This window comes from Orycteropus afer, unplaced genomic scaffold (genome assembly GCF_000298275.1).
Source record: "Orycteropus afer afer isolate SDZICR_OR568_19922 unplaced genomic scaffold, OryAfe1.0 scaffold00119, whole genome shotgun sequence".
Classification (NCBI taxonomy): domain Eukaryota; kingdom Metazoa; phylum Chordata; class Mammalia; order Tubulidentata; family Orycteropodidae; genus Orycteropus; species Orycteropus afer.
The window spans coordinates 2,604,983-2,630,568 of record NW_006921706.1 but is presented as its reverse complement, the minus strand read 5'-3'; the positions used below and the strand labels follow the sequence as shown (position 1 = coordinate 2,630,568).

General features: G+C 36.1%; 1 protein-coding gene across 1 annotated transcript in view; it reads right to left on the bottom strand.

Moving 5' to 3' along the window:
• The window catches only part of THSD7A (thrombospondin type 1 domain containing 7A), a 639,499-nt gene that overhangs the window by 257,833 nt on the left and 356,080 nt on the right, over nt 1–25,586 (bottom strand). The window contains exons 3-4 of the mRNA XM_042781429.1: nt 19,159–19,407; nt 16,161–16,342 (exon numbers count right to left, since the gene is read on the bottom strand). Coding sequence (XP_042637363.1) covers nt 16,161–16,342; nt 19,159–19,407 — 431 coding nt within the window. The remainder of the gene's footprint in view (nt 1–16,160; nt 16,343–19,158; nt 19,408–25,586) is intronic.

Sequence of the window (25,586 nt, the reverse complement as noted above, 5' to 3'; positions counted from 1 at the left end):
ATCTCCTGCTCTTCGGTCCTGCTGCTTTGGGCGGGCCTGCATTTCCTCTCCTCAACTAATCCCTTTGGCTGATTGCTCTTCTCTCTGGCTTCCTGGCTTTTAATTCCCTTTCTCCTGCTCTTCCCACTGGCTACTTTGGGCGTCACTGAGTTGTCTATCCTCACCTGTAACCCTGGGGCTGACTGCACTTCTGCCCGGGTTCCTGGCTTTTATCCCCTTTCTCTTGCTCTTCCGGCCTGCTACTCTGGGTGGGCCTGAGTTGCCTCTCCTCACCTAATCCCTTCGGCTGACTGCTCTTCTCTCTGGCTTCCTGGCTTTTAATCCCCTTTTTCCTGCTCTTCCCGCTTGCTACTTTGGGCGTCCCTGAGTTGTTTCTCCTTACCTGTAACCCTGGGCTGACCATTTTGAGCCTATAGTGCTCAAAATCACTAAGCCTTTCATTTGCAATCTCCAATTAAGTGTATTCATTGAACTTTTCATTGCAGATTTTTACATTTTACAGTTCTTCAATTTCTGTATTTTTGTCTATTTCTTCTCCTCATAATTGTCACTTATTTACTCCTTAAAACAATATTTCTTTAAGTCCTTGAAAATATATATAGTAACTCCTTAAAATTCTAGTTTGCTAATTCTAATAACTGAATTACCATAGATATTCCTACTGTCTATTTTTTTTCATATTGAGTCACTTTATTCTTTTTGCACATGTAGTAATGTATTATTATCCTGTGCTGGACTTGGGAGGTCTGGTGGCGTCATGCTTAAGGCATCTGACTACCAACCAGAAGTCTGGCAGTTCAAACCCACCAGCCACTCCATGGAAGGAAGGTTGGGCACTCTACTTCCATAGTGTTATCACCTTGGAAACCCAAGGAGGGTTTGCTATGAGTCAGACCCAACTCGATGGCAGTGCGTTTGGTTTGGTTTTATGCTGGACATTGTGAATGAATTGTTGTAGAGCATTTGGATTATGTCATCTTACTTTATAGGACATTACATTTTGTTCTGTTTATGTTAAATTATTGACAGATCCTCTTGATCCTTAAAGGTTTGGTTTCACTTGCCTTAGATTACTGGTCTGTTTCAGGTTTGAACTTGGTTGTGAGGATGTCTCCTTACTCCTATGACATGGTCTTTCTGGAGCTTAAGGTGCTCAGCCATTCTCTACACTAACACGGCTGGAACTCCCAGCACTGAACTACCTATACTATTACAGTTTAACTCTCAGTCTTACAGTTAAGGATCTTTTTTAGACATCACAGAAACATGCAGAATGTGTGCAGACCAGCCCTGGATAAAGGATTCAAAATTATTCCCACATAGACACCTGGACTGTCTATACTCCGCCCACCCATACGGATCCCTCTTCTCTGTATCCTGCCTTGAAATTTCAAGACACTTCCATAGCCCAGAACTTAGATTTCTGACTTCTTAGCTTAGCAAAGAAGAAATTCTGGTGGCACAGTGGCTAAGCACTCAGTTGCTAAGTGAAAAGTCAGTGGTTCGAACCCCCTGGCAGCTCTGTGGGGGACCATGCTTCCATATAAGCCCAGGAAACCTTATGGATCAGTTGTTCTCTGTCCTGTAGGGTCATTATGAGTCAGAATCGACTCGATGACAACAGGTTTTGTTTGTTTTAGCTCAGTAAGACCTGATGCTGTGCTTCTCTTCACATCCCTGCTCTGTGGCAGGAGAGAGCTCCCAGTAGACGGTAAGGTGACTGTGAAGTTCACCTCACAATTGTGAGCAGTCTTCTGTTGCTTATTGTTCAATGCCTAAAAATAATTGTTTCATATATTTTGTTCAGTTTTATAGTTGGCTTTATTGGAAAGGTTCCAGCCACTCCATTATAGCTGGAAGCAGAAGCCTAACATTGTGTTTGCTTTTCTGACAATTTTAATATTTACTTGCCAGGTTTTGTGATATATTTCTAAATATGCATGTTTTAGACCTTTCATCTCTTTGGCTACCAGAGGAAAAAAAAAATGCCAGTGTAAAGATTTGTTGGCAATCATATTTATCAACTTTTGGGGTTTAACTCTGAGTCCATTTATTCATGTTGTTGTTGTTGTTATGTGCCATCAAGTCGGACCTGACTCATAGCGACCCCTCCTTGGGTTTCCGAGGGGTCACCCAATCTATGGAAGTAGATTGCCCAACCTTCCTTCTGGTTAGCAGTCAAGTGCCTTAGGCGCTATGGTACCAGAGCTCAATAAATATTTATTGAGCACTTACTATTCTGTCTACCCTAAATGCCCCTCCCCCCTAAGAAGATTTAAGAGATTTATTTTAACAAATCTGTTCAACAGAGTGTGGTGCTTATACTATTCAGACACATACTAATGGTATTTAATTTTTTTAATTTATTCTGCTATTACAAGAGGGTTATGTACAAGAGAGATAAGAACATTTTAGTTATATGACCAGAGATGTTAAGTAGAAAATTAGATATATAAGTCTGTTGTTCAAAGAACTTTGGTTGAACATGTATAGTTAGGAGCTCTGGTGGCATAGTGCCTAAGGCATTTTACTGGTAACCAGAAGTCTGGCGGTTCAAATCCACCAGCCACTCCTTGGAAGGAAGATTGGGTGATCTACTTCCGTAGAGATACTACCTGTGAAACTCAAGGGGGGGTCACTATGAGTCAAATCAACTCGATGGCAGTGAGTTTGGTTTGGTAAACAAAACCCTAATGATATATCTAACGTAGCCACTCAGTCATTCTCTCTCACATCATATTATTTTAATTCTCTATATAGCACTTACTGCTGTAGTTTAATGTTTCTTATATTTTCTTGTTTATTTATTTTCTTGTGTATTTTCCTATAGTCTGTCTTACTCCATGAAAATAAAGGCTATATGACAGTAAGAATCTTCTCTGTCTTGTTCACGTCTCTATTTTCAACATTTAGGACAGTCTCTGCAACACAGAAGGCACTCAAGATGCATTGGCTTAATGAATAAACAAATGCCTCCCTAGTATGTTGTTGTTGTTGTTATGTGCCATCGAGTCGGCCCTGACACATAGCGACCCCTCCTTGGGTATCCGAGGCAGTATCACTACGGAAGTAGGAATGCCCAACCTTCCTTCCGAGGAGTGGCTGGTGGGTTTGAACCGCCAGCCTTCTGGTTAGCAGTCAAGTGCCTTAGCCACTATGCTAGGAAACACAAATATGCATGTTTTATTACATAGAGTACTGTACTCTGTACACAGTTTTATTATCATAAATAGGAGTAATCTTAATAGACCACTGGCTCTGAGATTTAAATACTACTAAAAAAAAAGGCAAATATTCTAAAATCAATGCTTTTTTTGGGGGGGTAGATATTTAACAACATCACATTGCTGTATAATTAGTAAGTGTATGCCCCATGATGTAGGGGTTAAGAACATGGGCTCAAGAGTCAGCTTTTTTCTATTTACCCTTCTGGTATGATCTTTATGGGTTATATGCCTTTGGAGAATTATTTAACATCTCTGTGTCTCAATATTATAGTATTTATTGCATAGGCTTGTAGTGAGTGATAACAAACAAAGATATGCAAAATGCTTAGCACGGTCTTACCAATAGTAAGCACAGTGTCAATATTTTCTATCATCTCTTCATCCTCCTCATCATTATTACTTCAAGTTAACTTAATTAGTTTCATAGATTTGTACTTTGCAACCATTTATCTGGATGAAGATATCAAAAAGTTAAATTGTTTCTACTAAAAGATAGTGTTATTGTTGGAGCTGATGTCTCTTACACGTGTTTTAGATTTTTGCTGTGGGTTATGAGAAATGGAATGGATTTAAGAACTTTTGATTTCCCCTTTTTTATGCTTAGATCAATCTTTTCTTTTCCCATTAGAATAACCCCCTGTCAAGGTGAGAAAAGGCGTTAATCAAGCTTGTGTCTTTTTCAAGTCTTTTGGTTTTCATTTGAGGATGCTAATTCTATCCTCACCTATATGGTGGTTTGAAAATGTGTCTCTGCATTTAACTGTACCTAAGTAGCAACCAGAATAGCTGTACTCCAGATCCTTGTGTCAAGGGATATAAGGGAACTCACTGCCTCTCAATATCTATCAAAGCTCTCAGGAGATTGCCTGAGGGAATAGCTGTACATCCATTCATTTAGCTATTCTTAACTCTATCCTTGGGTTATCCAGGTTAGCAGAGACCTATAAATCTGCACCATATCACATTAACTCCCCTTGATTTGCCCTTGCTGAGTTACACTTTCATATTTATGCTAGTATCATATATGGAAGAAAGTGGTTTAAATTGAAAGTTTCCTTTTAAAACTCATTATGGTGTTATTGTAAAAATGCTAATGAGGTTGTAATTCAGTGTGGCTACACAGTGTCCTCTTTATGAAGGTCCACTGATAAATTTTCATTTTGGTCCGAGAACCAGAAATTGTGCTCCTGTCTTACAACATGTTTCTATGCCTCATGGACACTATGGGTTTCCTAATTAATGTGTTCCTCTCTGCATTGGTAATAACCTTAGAGCCAAAGACTGTGGTCATACATCAAAAAATTAACAGGATCTTATGCATACATTTTTTACATTATCTTTTTTTTTTTTTTTTTACATCATCTTTATCACCTTCAGGAGCTCTGGTGGCATAGTGCCTAGGCATTTGACTGCTAACCAGAAGGGTGGTGGTTCAAATCCACCAGACGCTCCTAGGAAGGAAGGTTGGGCAATCTACTTCTGTAGTGATACTGCCTCTGAAGCCCAAAGAAGCGTCGCAATGAGTCGGACCCAACTCGAGGGCAGTGAGTTTGTTTTTTGGTTTGGTTTATTACCTTCATTATTGGTTTGATATTTTCTTTCTACTAGTCTTTGCCCTTTATCTTGCATACCTTATATACTTATCCTTAAAATCACTATATCTCCCTTTATTAAATGTATTTATGTACAACAAGGTTAATCACATCACTGAATGCAGGAAATTTCTTTTATTAAACCGTGTATGGAGTAAATGCTGCTTAATGAATTCAAATCACTCTCCAGCCATCAATATGAGTTCTCTTCCCATAAATAACATCTAATAATAATATGTAGGAAAATCTACATATTATTACGAAAGACAATCATTGCCTTAACTAAACCACACTGTATACAGCACAAATGCATATTGTTCATACTGAAACAGTGACTACAATTCATAGAGAATAGCTGTGGAAAGCTCAGATGGAGAGTAGTTCACATCAAATGACTTGATACAATACATCAAAGGTGACTATTCAGTTGAATCATATGAAATTGCCACTAATCAACTGTTCTTGACATAAACATGTAGCGATTTTATAAGGGTTCAACTAATTACTGATTCAAATAACCATGGACAAGATTCCATATTGACCTTATAGAATCATCTCGGGGAATAAACTTCATAATTTAATTGGCTCCTAAAAAGTGCCTAAACTAGGCCTAGTCTTTCTTCACTTTTCATTACAAATAGGAAATAACTGTGCCACTTTTATATTCTTGCTTGCACTGCAACAGAGATATCATAAGACAATATAATATAATGTATTTACTACTGATGACTTTGATAAAGTCAAAGACAACAACAGACCCAATGTATTTACTCTGAGGAAAATGCACTGGGCAAGAAAGTGTTCTTGGATGGAGTTTAGCCTTAGGAGGCAAAGAAATGGCTTTGAATCCATGCTCTGTCACTTATTATCTCAGTATGTCTGGGAAAATGATTTCCAATGATCAATTCAGTCATCTATGAGGAGAAAACTCTATCTACCATACCATGTTAGTTATTTTACTTACCCCTTTGATATGGATTCTTGAAAGAAAATGAGAAATAAATCAGCAGCTTTCTTGGTGAAAATCATGACTTTTCATTTTCAAAGTACTTCTGGAAATTCTTTAATGGAGAAAGGGATTAATTGATCCAAGAATTTCCAACCAAATCTACTTGAGGACATGTAAAACATGTCATCATGTTTGTAACATTCTTTTCTCTGCACCTAATCATCATCATTCTTATTACTACTATTTAAACAACAAATGGTAAGGTCTTCTGGGCAAATGCTGAGAAATCTGAGAAATCCTGTGTGATGTAAGGGACAAATGGCCCAGTGTAGCATTCCCAAGTTGAGCAATGGTGAAAGTGTTCTTTCCATAGTGAACCCCCACCCCCCCACACACACAAAAACAAAACCAGAATTACTGAAACCATTTTCTTCAGAATCTTTGGAAATGAAGAGTGCTTAAATGTCCCAGTGATTCAATCACAAAGTAAACGAAGCTATAATTATTCCATTTAACATAACTATGGAAGTGAAATTATCTTGTATTTCTTTTTACTCTACAATTGTACAATGACAGCTTTGAAAAAGGTCTACCTCTTCCATTGCTGGCAAGAAAGGAGGAATTTTACGTATAATGTAAGCACACAGTAAAATTTCAGGGTACATTGTAAAGTAATTTCATCTATAACACATCCACTATTACATATCACAATTAGCAAAGCAGCATACAATAATGCCTTTATTACATGCACAAGATTTGCAATGAAATTGTTATCTGAATACCCCTTCCCCCTTTTTTCTCAAGATAGCCAGAAAAATAAACACAATGTGGAGGAAAGCAATTGATATTAATTTAAGAAAACAGTAAGTCTGAAGTATTGTGCTAGGTAGTGCTTATGTATCTTACCTCATTAAGCATATTCAGAGGAATGGAAAAAAAAAGAGGAAGAGAATTAAATTAGGGAGTCAGATAGGTTAATTTGAAATGGATCACTATAAATTATAACACTCAGAAAGTCAACGTCTTCTTACTGAAGGACTTTCTTTATCTTACTTTATTTCTAAATGACAAAATTAGCACATATACTCAGGCCTTGGCTAAGAACCATGGTTATACTAAAGAAGTTTTTTTTTTTTTAGGAAAAAAAAAAAAAAAATGCCCTCTCTCAGAAGTTTACATTTTTGGGAAGTTGCCATAAATATTTTTGAAACAAATATAAAATTGTACATAATCAAATCTTAAATTGTGTAATAGAGTATGATAGAGTTATTGACAATGGATGAAGGAAGATCAATAAGCTCTTACAGTATGAAAAGACTAAGAGAGGAGGAGATGTTTGACTAGTTGGAACAATAAACAAACAAAAAATAAATTTCACTGCCATCAAGTTAATTCTGACTCACAGCAACCTTTCAGGACAAAATAGACCTGCCCATTGGCTATTTAAGCCTGTAAATCTTTACAGAAGCAGATTTCCACATCTTTCTCACTGCTGACCTTTTGGTTAGCAGTCAAGCTCTTAACCACTGCACTACTGGGGCTCCTTAGTGGGAACAATAGAGGATGACATTTCATAGTATAAAACAGAGGTGCAGCAAGAGTAAAGGAACAAAGATGTTACTGGTCTTAGGTAATAAATAAACTAGAGAGAGCTCTTGTCCATAGACACAGCAAGACCCTGACATTGAGGACATGCAGCTTTACACCACCAGAGCTCCCTTATTGAATACAGAAAATGTGAAATTGTAAGGTGGTACATCAAATGCATATAATTATGAGAATAAGGATTACCACTTTGACTCTTGAATTGTGTGGAGTATGCAATTTTTTTCTTAAACTATTTCACCCAGTAAGAGGCATTGTTAGTGGATTACAGACTAATATTATAAAAATATGGATCCTTTTATTTGGAGTGTATTTTTGTGTACAATAAATGGTGAAACCTTTCCAAGATAAATTTGTTGTCACGGCTTCCTTTTCCTATTGCTATTCTCCCTGGTTTATTCCCTTTTTATTGCCCATTGCTTTTAGAAGGAATAAATATTAATGAGTTCCACAATGTAGTTTGTACTCTTCTGTTAACACTAGAGAGAGTAGCTACTCCCTACTGAGTAATCATCAGTAAGCCAGGGAACAGCCAGCCACAAACCATTTCTTTTACATCCTTAGATAGCAGGAGTGTGTCTCAAAAAAAAAAGTAAAAAAAAAAAAAAAAAAAGCTATTCTTTCACTAGTGCATATCCCTGAGTGCTCATTTCAGAATTCATCCCAGTGGTATCATCCATCTACAACAGATTCGATGAAATAAATGCTTAAGAGTTCGAAAAAGCACATGTACTACAGTCACTCAATAGTGGCAGGTTATGTGATATTTTATCCACCATCTTTCTTTCATTAATGGAAGGTCCTGTACTAACAGCTATGGGCACTCTCCATCTTGGGTTTCAGGTATGAAAGAAGATGAAGCAATATCTGAAAAAATGTAAGATGCCCCACCTCTGCTTCCTAGTTTAAATGTTAGCAAAGTGTTAGTGTAAAGAGTCCTATAGCTCAAAGACCTAAAATTAGTGCTTAGTAGTGTAGATAAGACCAGTATTGGAACTGTAAATTCAACTTTACTCTCAAAGACATACAGTGAATTTCAACAGCCCCTCCAATCTTCCCAGAACCACGGGAAACAGGATTTTTCAAGACATGTATGTCCGTTTTTTTTTTTTTTTTCCCATCTTAAAGTAGTGATTCTTTCGGTAGTGATGCCTTGATAGAAGCCAAAAAAAATGTATATTAGAATTAGGGGCAGAATTATTGAGAAGCCAAGGAAATTTAACCTTCAGAATCCTTCATGTGCACATGCCCTTCTGAGGCCCTGGGAGAGACCTTAGTTATTTGTATTAGAATTTTACATTTATTTTTTAACCACAATAGTTTCCTAAATTGCATAATCTTTGAAACCCAAAGAACCTGGAGACCCCCCCACCCCGCCCCAACTCCCACCACCTTTCGACTCACCAAGGCTTTGGAAAGGGTCTTGGAAAGGATCCTCATTAGTGTTATAGCAAAACCAACCCCTAATTATAATTAATGATGATACTTATAAGAGACAGAGATTCCTGTCCCCATTCTAGAACTACAGAGTAAGAAACTCGTTAATAATGCCCAAGAATTTCTGCATTTTCTTAAAGCATTCAAACCCAAACCAGATCAAACCCAGTGACACTGAGTTGATTCCAACTCATAGTGACCCCCATTGGGTTTCTAAGGCTGTAAATCTTTACAAAAGTAGATTGCCTCATCTTCCTCCTGTGGACCAGCTGGTGGGTTTGAACCACTGACTTTCTGATTAGCAGCCAAATGCCTTACACAGTACATCACCAGAGCTCCTTAAAGCATTCAAATGATTCTTAAATTATATTTTGAGACTATGTACTTTAAAGAAAAAATGCATCTGATGATTAAGGGTAAATTTTTTTTTTTTTTTTTAAATTAAAGATGGACCATGGTGTAGTTTACTCTAAGCTTAATGGGAGAGCTTCAAACTGACATGTCTTCAGAAGTCTCTCCATGTCAACCTTGTAAAGGGTCAGTTCTGAATCCTCAGTAAACAAAACTGTAAATACAAGTCTATCATCATGCTGGGAGCTCTTGTAGCATAGTGCCTAAGGCACTTGATGCTAACCAGAAGGCTGGCGGTTCAAACCCACCAGCTACTCCTCGAAGGAAGATGGGGCAATTTACTTCCATAGTGATACCACCTCAGAAACCCAAGGAGGGGTTGCTATGAGTCAGATGCAACTCCACAGCACATACCAACCAAAATTATCTTACTATCAGCTCCTTTATGACAGGTCGAGTCTGCCTTTTTAAATACTCTTATCTTCAAAAGCCAGTTGCTGTTAAAATACTTGTTGAATATCATCAGGTGGGAGGTCTAAATTTATAACACTTCTTCAATCAATCTATGATTGATGTGTATAAGAGCACACTGGGAGAACAATTGTATAACAATTTAACATTAAGTCATTGATTCCCAGTGTTCTTTGCCCACATAATAATCAAATAACACAGTTCTTAATAAATGCAGTCGTCATTGTCATTGTCATCATTGTCATTATCATCATCATCACCAAGACTACCACCACTATAATCATTGCTATTACTCTTATTTTGCTACTACTATGATTTTCTTTTATGGTGGAGTATTTGGGACTTAAGTGTAGGTATTTACAGATACTCCATTAGACTTCATGTCATTGAAGATACTTCAATGTTTCCGCCTATTAGTATTTATTTTTCTTTCATAATCTTGTTATCCAGTATGTTTTATTCTTATTAGTTCTGAATAAGTTTTTAATAACATATTTTATCACCATACTATCAATGACTTTGTGGAGACACTGATATATACAATTAATTTTATTATTTTCTCTAAGTAATCATTCTTTTTCCATTGTCATTTATCTTGTGAGTATTCTAGGCAACATGGTGGTATCAATGATCCAGTATTATTTCTTACATTAAATTTCTCAGCTAAGTCACTTTTTGATTCAAGTAAGTAGAAATTGGAATATAAAACTAGTATGAATACAGGCCCGTGGTTGGAATTCTTAAGACAGGTTTGGGCCTGAGGCTGATCTGCTTCCTTATCATCTCAACTGTATAGGTGTGGTAGTTTCTCTAGTCATACATCGATGCTATAGCCCTTTCCATGTTGATAAGTGAGGTGTAGATGTACAGAGAATGTTTACAAAGGAAATATTTTTGAAACGTTCCAAAGATAACTTTCAGATAATTTTTTTTTAAATTATACTATTTTTCAGAGATTCAGTAACCATATCAAACAAGAAATTAAATGTTTTTTAGTCAAAGGTATTATGCTAACCACCATTTTTATGTTTACATATTTTGACTTCCAAGCTGCCTCACATTTTCCTTTGTCTTTTTGGTTGACTACTTTCTGACATCTTATCAGTAAGCTCTTGCATAAACATTCTAACTTACTTTTGGGGTAGACCACTAACTACCTTAATCTGATTCCCAGCATGTGAATTTTTATTAGCTGGAACTTCTTAGCATCTTTCCATTTTGTAACCCATTGATCACAGAAAGATTCTAAAGAAAACAACTCTCTCTCCCACACACAACATCCAGAGAACAGATCTTCAAGACAAATCTGATTCATCTCGAGATTTCCTATTTTAATTATTTTACAATTATATCACATTGGTGTTTACATACCACTGCATCAGTGTAGACTATAAGTTTCCAAAATATAGATATTGTGTGAGTTTGTTCCTTTGGCATTTACCACACTAAAACTAGCTGAGCACAAAGTGGTGGCTTTGGAAATACGATAAATCACTAAAAGTGCTTATATGTACCCTTATTTATTTCAGCAAAGGAGTTCATAATCAAACTTGGTATACCTGTTTGTTCAATATATCTATGATAGCCTAGTGAAATTCTAAAAAATTGGCAAACTTAAAAATATTTCTGTTTATAATTTGCATCTAGCAAAAATATTATAGAAAGAAAAGAAAAACCCAAGAAATTATTTATATTTCATGGGGAAGCTTTGGCATATTTCTAACAAAACAGAAAATAAAAGTAAACAACTGTCTTTCTTAAATAGGTAAGGGTTGTACCAGGGAATATATGGAAAATCTCTTTCGGCCCCAGATTCTCTGTGATGCACTTCTGACTGAAATTTCATGTAGAATATTATTACCTACCTGTTATTTCAAAAGTGATGGATAGAAAAGGTGCAGCACTAGACTTCGATGTACTCTGATATTTACTTTCTGAAATAACAGGGAAATAGCACCATAAGCAATGCCTTTCAAGTTTTCATTTGACTTTGATAAAAGTGAATTAGTTTATGGAAACTGTAGGTAAAAGACTACAACGTATTAATTTTCAGGCCATTTAGGAGCAGTGTTACTATTTGACTTTATTTCATTTAGAACATAAAGAAACACTAGATCTCTATTTGTTTTTCTGTCTGTCTGCCTACTTTTCAAGTGTCCTCCCATCTGTCCATCTTTCCACTGATCTGCCAAACGTTTCTGCTGGTATATCTCATTCTATGTCGTTATACACGTTCATTCATTATACAAGTTTTCTTTCTTTTTTACCCCAGATTCTAGGTTTTAATGTGTATTTCTATGTTTTATTCAGAGATACGTTTTTGTTTCTATTTCCTGTAATATGCACTGTAAACTTCATTGTGCTGTTTAACTAACACTTTTAGTTTCCCTCATTAAAAAATATTCTTAGTCAGTATCAAATGAAAGAATTTCTTGAGTTACTATAGCAAAAATCTACTTTAATTTCATTTTGAGCACTTTAAAAATCAATTCATGTTCATGCATCCAATGATCAGTAATGCTTTAATCAGTTTTATAGGACATATACAGATCTCCTCCCATGGGCAAGGCTTCTTCCTGTCATATTCTGATAAGGGTAGATTTTACCCCAGCATAAGCCAGACATTCTTCACAGCTGACTGAAATTCTGATAAGCTGGTTGAACAAAAATTGTCAAGGGTTTTATTACTAATCCTTGTCAATATAGAGTTTGTAGAGCCTTTCTTCCAAAGACATGACAGTGGAAATTTTTCTTACCTGTATACTGTGGGGGAAACACTGTCGGGATTGGAAGGGTAGCTATAGTCAGGAGCTGTACTTGAATAAAATGTAAATACTCTCCATAATCAAAGTAGAGATATTTTTCCAACTGTCTATAAGTTCTGATCACCAACTAAATCTACATTCTGATAATTTAACTAATACTGCATGCCAAATATCAAATATTATACACTATACATTGTGAATGGAGCTCTGGTAGCATAGTGGCTAAGTCACTTGCCTGCTAACCAGACGGCTGGAGGTTCAAACCCACCAGCCACTCCTCGGAAGGAAGGTTGGGCAATCCTACTTCCGTAGTGATACTGCCTTGGAAACCCAAGGAGGGGTCGCTATGAGTCGGGGCCGACTCGACGGCACATAACAACAACAACAACAACAACATACATTGTGAATAATACTATGCATTTTGACTTTCTGGAAATTAAATAAATCAGCTCCAAGAAGGAAAATTTTCTTGCCCAATGTGGTGAGAGTCAGTTAATGGTAGTGAATGCACCAGCAACCAATTGATTTATGTGGCCCTATCTGTGGGCTAGGGAGTTCTGCTAGTGTAATGCCTAAGGCATTTGACTGCTAACCAGAAGGCTGGTGGTTCAAACCCACCAGCCACTCTTCGGAAGGAAGACTGGGCAATCTACTTCTGTAGAGATACTGCCTCAGAAACCCAAGGAGGGGTCGCTAAGAGTCTGACTCAACAGTAGTGAGTTTTTTTTTTTTTTCCTTTGGTATCCTTGGGCTAAAGTGGTCATTACCAGTCATCAGTGTAGTACAATGTGCCAATATAATAAAGTCCATATGAATTTCGTTTCACTTGCTTCCAGTATTTCTGCACTAAGAAGTTCATTTTTTGGGTTATGGTATTTTGTGTTAAGATAGTTTTAACATCTGGGTTACATGTAAAAACAATTCACCCAAAGAACAAATAGTATGGATCTGCAAAAAAGGAAAATGTACCCTTTTTCTTTAAATTAAGTTACATAAGAGTTAGTCTTAGATTGGGTTGTCACAGCTACAGAGACAGGGTTTTTGAAATTAGTCACTTATTAGTTGTTGAGCAGCTGTTTTGTTTCAATAAGGAAAACGTTTATTCTTTCCTATTTTTGAAGAAAGACAAATTGTAAACAATCCTCACAGCCCTCAGTTTAATTGTTCTCTATTCACACTTTATAGCCATTAGGTGTCATCCGGGGCATGCTGGTGTGCTTGGTAAGTTTCCTACTGGGAAATGTTAAATGCTCCTGGGGAGAAGTTCACAAAGACTAAGTTCAAAGGACAAAATATACAACTTTTAGAGAGAATCAGTTGTCTACAAAGACTATAAAAGGCTTATTAGTATTCTTGGTACTTGACATGAAAGAATAAATATCAGTAAGTTATTCATTTGACATATTTACAATGATAAATACTAATTTGAGGTGAATTAATTACTCTTTTATCTACTGACCTTTATGTTGGCATTTACTTTAGTCTAATACATCTTAATAATGATATTCTTTTTGTATACCTTTCTTTCTGTGACTTTTATTTTTGGTGATCTGTAGTCATTTGGTAGAGGTGGGGGACTCTATGAAAAAGTGATTTAAAAAATGTCGAGGTACAATTCAGAATTCTGAAGGATCCTTTGAAAGTAATAAGCTACAGGGCAGTACTGACATTCAGAAACTAAAACCTGATCTACCTCTAGCAATGAAATTATACTACTCTGAAAGAAATGCTATAATAAATCTACCAAACAGTGTTAAAAAATGCAGCCAATAAAGCAGCTAGGAAAATATTAATGTACTAACATTACATGTTTTATGCAACTTCCTTGCAACCTCAAGATACATTAGTAGTAAAATGCATCCTTAGGATATATTCCTAAATGAGTTGACATACTGTGTAAAGTCAGTGGATATAGAACAATTAAATTTTGGAAGTTGCAAATGCAATACTTAAGTGCTTATTTTCAGTGCTTATCTTCTAAGACCTCTATACATGACTGGTCAGTGGTGCTATGGTTCTTTTTTTGGGTGAAAGAAGGGCTCTTTCTTTTCTTGGTTTTTACAATACCAATTTCTTTCCCTTCTCAGATAATTCTTACTCAGATTCCTTCTCTAAATTCTCTCTTTTGATCTTTTATCTGCTAGTATCTACTATTGTCTTTATTCTTATTCTCTCCCTCTCCAACCACAGTTGGGCAATCTACTTCTGTAGTGATACTACCTTGGAAACCCCAGGAGGGGTCGCTATGAGTTGGGTCTGACTTGACAGCACATAACAACAACAACAACATTCCATTAACAACTTCCAAAGTACAACATGCTATCTTTTTTGGTGAAATCTGTCTTTTTTGCTTCTCAATTCTTTAGTACTGTGCCTTGATATATTATCTGCAAATAACAAACTCCTTCTTGCATTCCTGACCCATTTGTCTATGCTTCATCACTCAATTCAAGTGCCAACTTTCTATAAAGAGTTCTCTTTGTAAGATCCCAAAACAGTCATTCCAAATCGCATTTGTAATGCATGTTGTTGTTGTTATGTGCCGTCGAGTTGGACCCAACTCATAGCGATCCGTCCTTGGGTTACCGAGGCAATATCACTACGGAAGTAGATTGCCCCATCTTCCTTCCGAGGAGTGGTTGGTGGGTTTGAACCCCCAGCCTTCTGGTTAGCAGTGAAGTGCCTTAGGCACTACGCTACCATTGTATTATAACTATCAGTTTGTTAATCTGACCTCAAGATGAACGTGAGCTCTTTAACAACATTAAATTTTTATTGATCTTTCTGTTCCCACTAACTTGCACAATTTTGGGAATTCTGTTGTTTCAGATATCCAGTCAATATCTGTCTAACAGATTAGTGACAGGCATTCTCCTTTCCTTCAGCTATTCATATTCATGTTCATGTAAACGTAGGAGCTACCAAGTCAATATAAACTTTATCCAATAACAGTAAGAATTTCAGAGTAATATTAATACATAATTATGTACTCTTAAAGGACTGAAGTCTTGGCCATTTTGAATTCATTTATCCTTTTGTATACTTATTGCATATGGTCCCCAAACTGAGATTAAAAAAAAAAAAATTCTAATATATGTCTGACAAACTAGCAAAGGATTTTCTTTAAAAAAAAAAAGCAATGCCTTTGGGCTTTTCACCTGACTTTTTGGACACTGTTAATAGGAAGTTGGATATTGACTTAATTTTTTGCTTCAATTTTGCCTAATTTAAGAGTCAAAATTAGGATGATTTAATACACAATAAGTATTAATGCCTTTTACTATAATTTTCCTCTGTGTTTATTCTATATGTATTACACCTAAAATTTTCACTGACTACCATAATTATTTTTCTTACTAAATTATAAACAACAAAATAAGATGTTGTTTACAAATATATTTGTTATATAAAGGAAAAAAAAGTTAGACTATATTTTCCATTTTATGTGTATACTTAAAAGATGAATTTTCATTCTTTTTTATAATTAATTATTCCAGCTAAATTTTAACTTAGAGCTTGAGCCAACAAGGCATTTAAGTTAGAAAATTTAAAGAGAGACTTGCCAGTAAATCAGAACTGACTGAAAATGGAGTTGTATTAAGTTTTCTTACAACACTGATTTGGATTACTCTTCACCGCAGTGGACACCAGTAACAACATCAGCAGAAAAAAGGCTCTTAACACCTCTAATTAACGTATGGCTCCAATGTGATTACATGTCTGATCTCTATGAGTGAGTCCTTGATCGGAAAATGAAGTTTACCTTCTTTGTCTTTGTGAGTGTTTAAATGCGAGAGGAGGTTTTCATTGGCCTGCACACAGTATACTTCTCGGGTCTGCACCCCTCCTCCACAAAGCGCTGTCTGGTTTCCACGCCTCTTATCCTGCTGACTGAGCAAAGGGTCCACACGGCACTCGGTCCATTCAGTAGTTCTCCAGTCATACCTAAATAAAGGAAACTCCAGTAACCATATTTTGTTTTATTGAATAAAACTACTCTCCTCATTTTTTCTTTAGAAAATTTATCTAAGAAACATTTTTTTCCTCTAATCAATCTTAGCTTACATCTCTGGTAAAGATGCAGTTTCAATCCATCTTTCACCCTTTGTAATGCTCTATTTAAAAGGGGTTAAATTTAGGGTGATCCTGTTTCAATTGGAACTGCTGTAAGTTATTTATTAATATTTTATGAAAAGAGACCATAATGCTGAAAACATAAAATTTTTATGTTCAATTAAGCTGAACTCAGGCTTGCCCTTTCTTGATGCTAATAAACAAAGGAGGATTGAATTTAAGAATGGAAAACATTATAAGTGATAAACACAAACATTTGTTCTGATAAAATGTATAAACACTGGTTCTTAATATTGAATCAAAATGATAACTGTGTGTCAGGATTAAAAATATAAAACAGAACAATTCAGAGTTTTCTTTTTATTGCCAAGAATGTTTTTTCCATAGATGGAGCATCCCTGATAAGCACTGCAAAGAGCTGACGTTTCTAATCAGTGGAGCACAGGAAAGACATCTGTGGTTCTAAATTCAAGCTCCAATCAAGATTATGACGTAAAAGAAATGTCATAGGATTGTCAACCCAAAACATGCTTTAAGGAGATAGCCAGGGAACAATTTCTCGATGCTACTGAAGATAGAACATGATGGAATTTCTCCTTGTGAAGGAAAGTGGATAGTCTAAAAGCATAAAGAAAATGGCTCACATAGCACTTTGTGTCACTTTAACCTAGATGCTTCCTTGGTAATCAGATTAACAGCCAACATCCGTACAAACGGATGTGCTAATGTTCATCTCAATTAGACAAAAAGGTTAAACGGGCCCTCAGATGTCTGATCTAGATGCTTCATCCTTTCAACTGCAAAGTTTCATAACACTAAAGCTGACCTTCATGCCCATTTTTCATTTTTATAAGTGGGGATTCATGGCTTAACAGAGTTGCAGGACTGGGTCATTAAAGAACAACACTATTGACACTTGATTATTATAAAGGAAGTGTAGAACCCAGCTCATTTCTAAGAAACATGGATGATTAATATTTGGGGTGGGGGAAAGAAAGAAAAACCAAAGGAATTATTAGTTAGTGGAGTTAAACTAAATATCTGATAATGTTATATATACATCTTTAATAGAATGAAATCCCAATCTAGGTCATCCTAAGGAGTCCTGTGAGAAGAATATATTTTCAGCAATAAATGTATTAGTTACATATTCTAAGAAAAATGTTACCCTCTCAAGGAAAAAAAAGAGAGGGGGCACAGATATTCAGGGATATTTATTTTGTTAATGGTGTCTGAACATATGAGAGAAAATGTAATAACGTATATAGCATGAGAGAAAAATAGAAGAATCCCATAGGAGAGAAAACACTTTGGAAATCCTGGGAACTTTTCAAGCTGATTACGTGAAGAACACAAAAGTCAATGGACAGGAAGAGATGTTAGGAAGAAAATCCTCTATAGGATTTCCAGTTACTTCTAACATCAGGAAAGACGCTCTTGTGGTGTAGTGGTTAAGACATTTGGATGTAACCAAAAGGTTGATAGTTAGAACCTACCAGCTGCTCTGTGGAAGAAAGATAAAGCAGTCTGTTCCAAAAAGATTTACAACCTTGGAAACCCATGGGGGTCACTTTGAGTCAGAATTGACTCAATGGCAATGAGTTTGGCTTTTGGTATAACATTGGGGAGAACGGGTTCTTCCAAAACACTGTTGAACTGAAGAGCTCAGATAAATTATCATTGTATTTGTTATTGTTATTGCTATTATTGTTTGTTATAATTATAGTGTTGATTTTTCTGCTCTCTGGTTCGTGAACTGTACACATATTCTTTAAATGTTTGTAGAATCCCAGGGAAGCTCTCAAAAACGCTAATGCATATTTATTGTGAAACTAGGATCTTCTAAGTGACTTGATAACCTATACTCAGACAAAGCTGAAATAATTTTTATTGCCATGAGAATTCACGGTACAGTCTTGGAATTGATATTTTTCAAGGGCAAAAAGGATTTTGTTACATTGCAAAATAATTCAGAACTAGTCTTACTTCATCTGAACATTTATTGTGTACTTATTGTGTGCAAGGCTCTAGTGACCCAAAAAAAGAACAAAATTAGATTAATAAATATAATTCTTGTTTTCAAATCCTTACAGTCTCATTATTTTGAAGTAGTATTTTACTCTAGTCAGTAATAGGATTTGTTATGTTCAGTACTGAATTGCAATAAAACTTGCACAGTGAGCAATAAAAACCTGTATTTTGCAAGTTTCTTTTACATTCTAGAATAGAGGTGGACAAACTATGACCCAATGGTCCAATCTACCCTATCACCTCTTTTTGTAAATAAAATGTTATTGGAACATAGCCACACTAATTTGTTTACATATTGTCTATAGCTACAATGGCAAAGTTGAATTGTTGCAACAAATACATATTTGGTCCATTTGAAATTTTTTTTTTGAAAATATATAAACTGTTAGAAAATATATAAACAAAATTTCTACTACAAATCTAGCCTTCATGGAGATTTTGAAATTTAGTTTGTTAAAGAAAGACATTTTTCTTTGTATAACCAGTATTTCTTTTATGATAGCATTTATAAAGCAGTATTTCATTTTTCTACTTGGAATGCACAAAAATCACTCTTTCACAACACAGTTCAGCTGAAATCCGACAACTGGAGGAACATGCAACTCAGGCAGATGCTATGGCAGAGACTGCATGTAGTCTCCTCGTTATTTACTCACGTGGCACAGGGTGTGATGCCATCTCCCTGGGACATACAGGGTTCTGTTTCTTCAAGTTCCGGGCACTCCTTTTCACTACCAATAGGAAACTGCCTGATGGTGCGTGTCCTTACACGAGTGCCTTTCGGTGATGCTGTATCATAGCATATTTTTGAGCATGGGCTCCATTCTGACCACTCGGATACCTGGCACTCTTTGGTAATCACACAGGACTGGAAGGTCAAAGGCAGCTTCTCTTGCTGGCAAAAGCTGCAAAAGATCATTGATATTCTTGTCATAGATTCACAGGCAGTTATGAACTTTGTCTTCTATACTCAAGAGTGAAATCAGCTTGGACGTTTTTATTTCTACTTGGAGATGTAATAGCAATTTCACTGAAAATATATCAACCTTTATGGTGTGAAAAAGCAGTTAGATTCAAAACTAATATTTGCATTTCTCCTATTTTGTGAAGGTTGTTAAACCATTCACAGGAAATAGAAAATAAAGGGATTAAGCAAAATTAGCTGAAACTAAGTTTACCATATTGTTCATTTTACCCATTCCAGATTTGTTTTAATTTAGAAAATGAGAAACCAAGAACTATGAACATATGTTGATTTTCATTGTGTTTAGTGATTTAAATAAACATGCCTGGTTCAATTAATACAATATTGCTTTGAAAAAGAAAAAGTAATTTAATATTTATATAATAATATTTTTAATATTATTTTGAAAATTCATCTGTAACAGATATATTGTTATTAACATACATCAACTTTTAAAATTCATATTTCAATAGAGTATGCAAATGATTATCCCAATTAGATATAAGTATTAAATTATAAATCTATTTACATCTACAATTACAGATATCTTCTGAATATATCTCTAACATATATTTTATCAGTATTCACATTCAACTCTTATTATCTATCTATTCCTTCTTGAGTTAGAGAGAAGTTAGGTTCTTAATTGTAATGTCTGTGTACAAAGATGAAGATTATATTCACCAGTCACTAAGGGGGTATGCACTTTGAGGAGTTTCCTGGAATCAGATGGATTTATGTTGGTTCTTAGTTGAACTCCTGCTTGTTCTCAATAACCAAAAATGCACGTTTATGAAACAGAGGCAGCCTGTTGCCATGGAAGAGCCATCTGGTCTAATGGGAGAATGCACTGATAATTCTTCATTCAGGTACTATATTTAACTGTGGTAATCAACCACAGAGAGAAGCAGGTTCCTTTTAATGTAACAATTCAGATTCAATCTTCTTTATCCTACTAGCATGTATACTATGATTGCATTCCTAGGAGAAAATTAGAGCTCAAAGCATCAAAGCCAATTTGTCTGAGTTGATAGGTATGGGAAGTAAAATCATCTGATAACAGCAGTCAGAGGACCATCTATGTGACTCAGTTCTGTTTTCCCGGTAACAATAGAGAGGACCAAAATCCCATTTCTGCTCAAATTTCATGTATTGAGTATTAATTATGCATTAGGTAGAACACTAACTATGGAGCAAAACTTTCTAACGGACAAGCTTTTATTCTTAAACATAAGTTTATCCATGAAAATCAGGCAAACTAATGATCAAGTGATGGCCTCTATAACTCCATCTTTGCAACATTCTCCATATTTCATTTCCTCTTAAATACATTTTTTATTCTTCACAAAATTATTTTCACATACATAGTATACACATATCTTCTCTCTAATAATTATTGAGTTCATAGTCTGTGGGTTCAAACTGCTGACCTTTTAGTTAGCAGCCACATGCATTAACCCTTTTCTACCAGAGCTCCTTGTTCATAGTCAAGATGTGGGCAAAAATTAATATCTCTTTGTCTTTTGTAGAGAATTTGACCATTGATTAACTGCCTAAAGTTACAGTTAAACTGGTAACCTGATAAAAGTTGGAATAGCAACATGTTACTAGGTCATATTCCTTATGGTACAAATGTCCCCTTTGGATAAACTGCATTTGTACTGGGGAGACTATTGACACCTGGTAGGCAGCTAAAACTGTGGGCTTCTCTAAGTGTGACAACTCATGTAGCAAGGCTTATTCATTGTGGGGACTTGAAAGCTGCGCCTATAGGATCATTTCAAAAGTTATCGACCCTTGTGGAACAAGAGGCTTTTAAGTCAGCATAGCTCCTACATCCACCTGATGTGGAACTCATCTTCTTGCAACTAAGTTGTGATGCATGACTTGCTAGAAGAACTCCTATTGGATGAGAAGTGCCTGATGCTACAAATGAAATGTGGATCCTGTCCTACATCTTTGTGAGACAAGTGATGCTTTGTGTGGCCTATGGTAGTTTTGCAGATCTGAATGTTTGGTAGAGCCTAAGAAAACTTAAGGGGATAGTTTAAAATTTTACTCACATTACCTCATTCAATGTTCCCAATAATCCTGTTATAGGGATATCACTATTAGTTCCATTTTATAGGGAAACAGCTTCTGAAAGGTTAGGAAACTTATTCAAGATTATATAGCTAGTATATGTTGTTGTTGTTGTTACGTGCCGTTGAGTCGGACCTGACTCATAGCGACCCCTCCTTGGGTTTCCGAGGCAGTATCACTACGGAAGTAGATTGCCCCATTTTCCTTCCAATGAGTGGCTGGTGGGTTTGAACTGCCAGCCTTCTGGTTAGCAGTCAAGTGCCTTAGGCACTATGCTACCAGAGCAGCTAGTATATAGTGGATTGGAATTTGAACTTTGATACTTAAACATTCCACCCCATTTCTCAGTTTAAACTGACTCTAAGTCTCAATTTGTTAGAGCTCCTGCTTTAACTTAGGCCAATGCCAAAGTTACTGATACATTGCGTGTGATTCAACTAATGTCACCATTTCACAGCCTCAGGCTTTGAACTATCCATGAACTTTGCAAATGTTCTGCTTTTCCTAAGGAGGGCTTAGTAAGTAATTATAAACATGCCAAAATAAATGCATTTTCCTAATAAATGTGAACATTTTTCAACACATATATATCGGAAATTCATAGCATAAAGCTAACCAAAAAAAAAACCAAACTCACTGCCGTTGAGTTGATTTGACATAGCGACACCTCCTTGAGTTTCTGAGGCAGTATCACTATGGAAGTATATTGCCCAATCTTACTTCTGAGGAGTGCCAAGTGGGTTTGAACCACCAGCCTTCTGGTTAGCAGTCAAATGTCTTAAGCACTAGCATAAACAGAGGACAATATTAAATTATATGATTATGTCATTTAATACCCAAATCATTATTTTATTAAATGTATATTAATTAAGTAACTATTTAATCCTGGGCATCAGAGATAAAAGGACAAGATTACAGTAATTGAGTTAGAGGCATATAATTCTGCTTGGAGAGGTACAGAAGGTTACATAAATGAACAAGTTACTAAGGTGAATTCTAAGGGATATATTGGAATATGTTAGACTGAGATGAAGGTAATTAATGGAGATATAAAAAAACATATCTTTTTTTTTGTTAGTTTGGTTAGTAGATGGGTGAGTCAAATTAAAGATTTTTCCTTGGTCTCAATGTAGGTAGCTTATGGCAAGCAGTGGAAATAAGGCATAGGTCAGACAAGGTCATAAAAAGAAAACCCCAAACCAAACTCACTGCCATTGAGTCAGATTCAACTCATAGCGACCCCTCCTTGGGTTTCTGAGGTGGGATCACTACAGAAGTAGATTACCCAAGCTTCCTTCTGAGGAGTGGCTGAACCGCCACTTCTGAGGAGTGGGTTTGAACTGCCAGGCTTCTTGTTTGCAGTCAAATGCCTTAGGCACTATACTACCCCAGAAAAGGAGCTCCAATGAGTGGGAGAACCACTGAAAAGTTGGGAGCAAAAAAGGGTATTATATTTATATTTTATGTAGATTCTAGTAATTGGTTAAAAGATGGTATATTAGGGTAGAGGTTTGGAGACATAGGGATGATGATGATGATGATAAAAATTACTATTTATATCAGATAACATATTGAGTACTTAGTATGCATCAACAATGTTCTATTCCAGACATATGTTAAATGTATTAAATTACCTAAATTCAGAACAACTTTTTGAAATGAGGTATTATGCCTACTTAAACTTTTTATAGTTGAGGAAGCTGAGGCACAGGAAGGTTAAAAACTTTTCCAAAGTCTTGTTTAGTAAGTGGTGGAGTTGAGTACGATATGACGAAGAGAATGGGTTAACCTTTGCTGAAAATCTGCTATGAGTTATGTACTGTGTTGAGTTTTATCTAGAATATCTCATGTAGTCTTCTACTCTGTAAGTGAGAGATCTGTCTTTTTGTTATAGATGAGGAAATAGACTCTTCGATGCAAATATTCCAACTTACACAGCTAGGGAATAGCAGGGTTGGGATTCAAACAGGATCTTTCTACTTATGAAGCTTATAAGGGTAGAAACAAAGAGTATGACCATGGAAAGTAAAAGGAATTATAAACTATAAGAAAGGGAGAGTTAGAAACTAAAAGACCTAATGGATAGCTGAAGGCATTTAAAGAGAGAACAGAGGGATTAAATAGCTTGGAAATTTCTAGTTTTGGCCATTTGGGGAGCAGTATTGTAACTGTCTAAAATGGAGAACAAAGAGAAACAAGTTTCTGGTACAGGCAGTTCTCAGGTTACAAAAGATCTGACTGGTGGAAAACTCCTATTTGCCCTGTAATGTTACGCAAATTATCCCTAACTTGGAAATAACTGAACCAAACCCTCCTTGGAAGAAATTCTTCATCACAATCACCTTCACTTGATGCAAGTGCAACTTTTAAATCATTGAAAAAAGCTTCGAGCCTTTTCTTGCACTAAAGACACTTTTAGGAATGGATTTCATCTGTAACCCAGGGACTGCCTATAGTTGATAGTGAGTTCAATTTTAATATCCAGATTCGTATGAACATATCCGGGACATATTTGGAAAAAACAAAAACCAAATTCCTTGCCCTCGAGTCAATCCCGACTCATAGCAACCCCTCCTTGGGTTTCTGAGGCAGTATCTCTACAGAAATAGATTGCCCTATCTTCCTTCCAAGGAGTGGTTAGAAGTCAAATTTCCAGTAACTATCAGAATTAAGGGTCAGCATTCAGTTTAAATCCTTGGATAGCATATATACTGATTTTAGAAAACAGAAGGATCTCTGGTAGCATAGTGCCTAAGGCACTTGAATGCTAACCAGAGGCTGGCTGTTCAAACCCACCACCCACTCCTCAGAAGGAAGATGGGGCAATCTACTTCCATAGTGATAGTGCCTTGGAAACCCAGGATAGGTTGCTATGAGTCAGGTCCGACTCGACGGCACATAACAACAACAACATCAGAATTCAAAGACAAGACAATAGGAGTAGATGACCTCTCACATCTTGGGGCTCCACTGTAGAGCTGCATAATTCAGGCATGGTGGTACAGCGGACCTTGGTAGCACCATGAGCACTGTGGTGTTTATTAATTTCATTTTGTGACTGTTAGTGAGACTAAACTCAATAACCAAATCATCCATGGTTACTAAATTATTCAGCTGCCATCCCTGACATCCTCTGCTTTATTCTGACCATGCAAAAAGTTGACACCACAGAGCTTAGGAGAACTCTATATTCTAGTTCATCATCATTTTCACCAAAAAATATGCCCCTCTGGGAAGTCAAAGGCATGGGCTATGCTTTTGCAAGGGCAGCTTGCTAGGAGATGTGATGGTCACTCCGACCGCTTCTGTTTCATTTATATGGCATGTTCAGGATGGCCCAGATGGCTAACATCAGTTAGAACAAAAGCTTGGCTTTAGGACAGAGCAGATGTTACTTTGAACACTTTGTTTCAGATGAACAGTAATCAGATAAATATTGGGAAAAAAAAAAGGAAAAGAAAGTGGAGAGTAAAGTTTAATATTTGTTTTTAAAGATAAGCTCCTCAAGGGATGACAGAGCAAAGATTATGCAATATATTTGATAGGTCAAGGCTAAAACTGATAAACTGTGACATTTATTTTACTTTTACTTTTACTAATTACACTATGCTACACAAAAATAGAATGCCACTCCAAATCTTTTCTTAAATTTATTTCTGTAGCCCATGTTAATGAGCATAATACCTGTGAAAACATACTGATTTCCAAGGTTGCCTAATTAATCTCCCAAAATACCACCATAATTTTTATTTTTTTTAAGGTCTTAAGCAGAAACTTCTTCAGACCCTCACTTTCTGAATACTAATCCAGACTTCTCCACCTGTCAGTCACGGCTGTAAATAATCTGTCACTACTTGCATTGCTTTCTCAGCTCTTCCCCTAGCTACAATTAACTATCACTCCTCCTCTTCAGTAACCTGCATTTCTGCACACTCTTCTTGCTGTCTTTAGGGAAAAATTCTCTTTCTCTACCATTACCCACACTACTTGTTATCTAGAATCCTATCTCTCATTTATTTATTTTTTTCCCCAATTGTG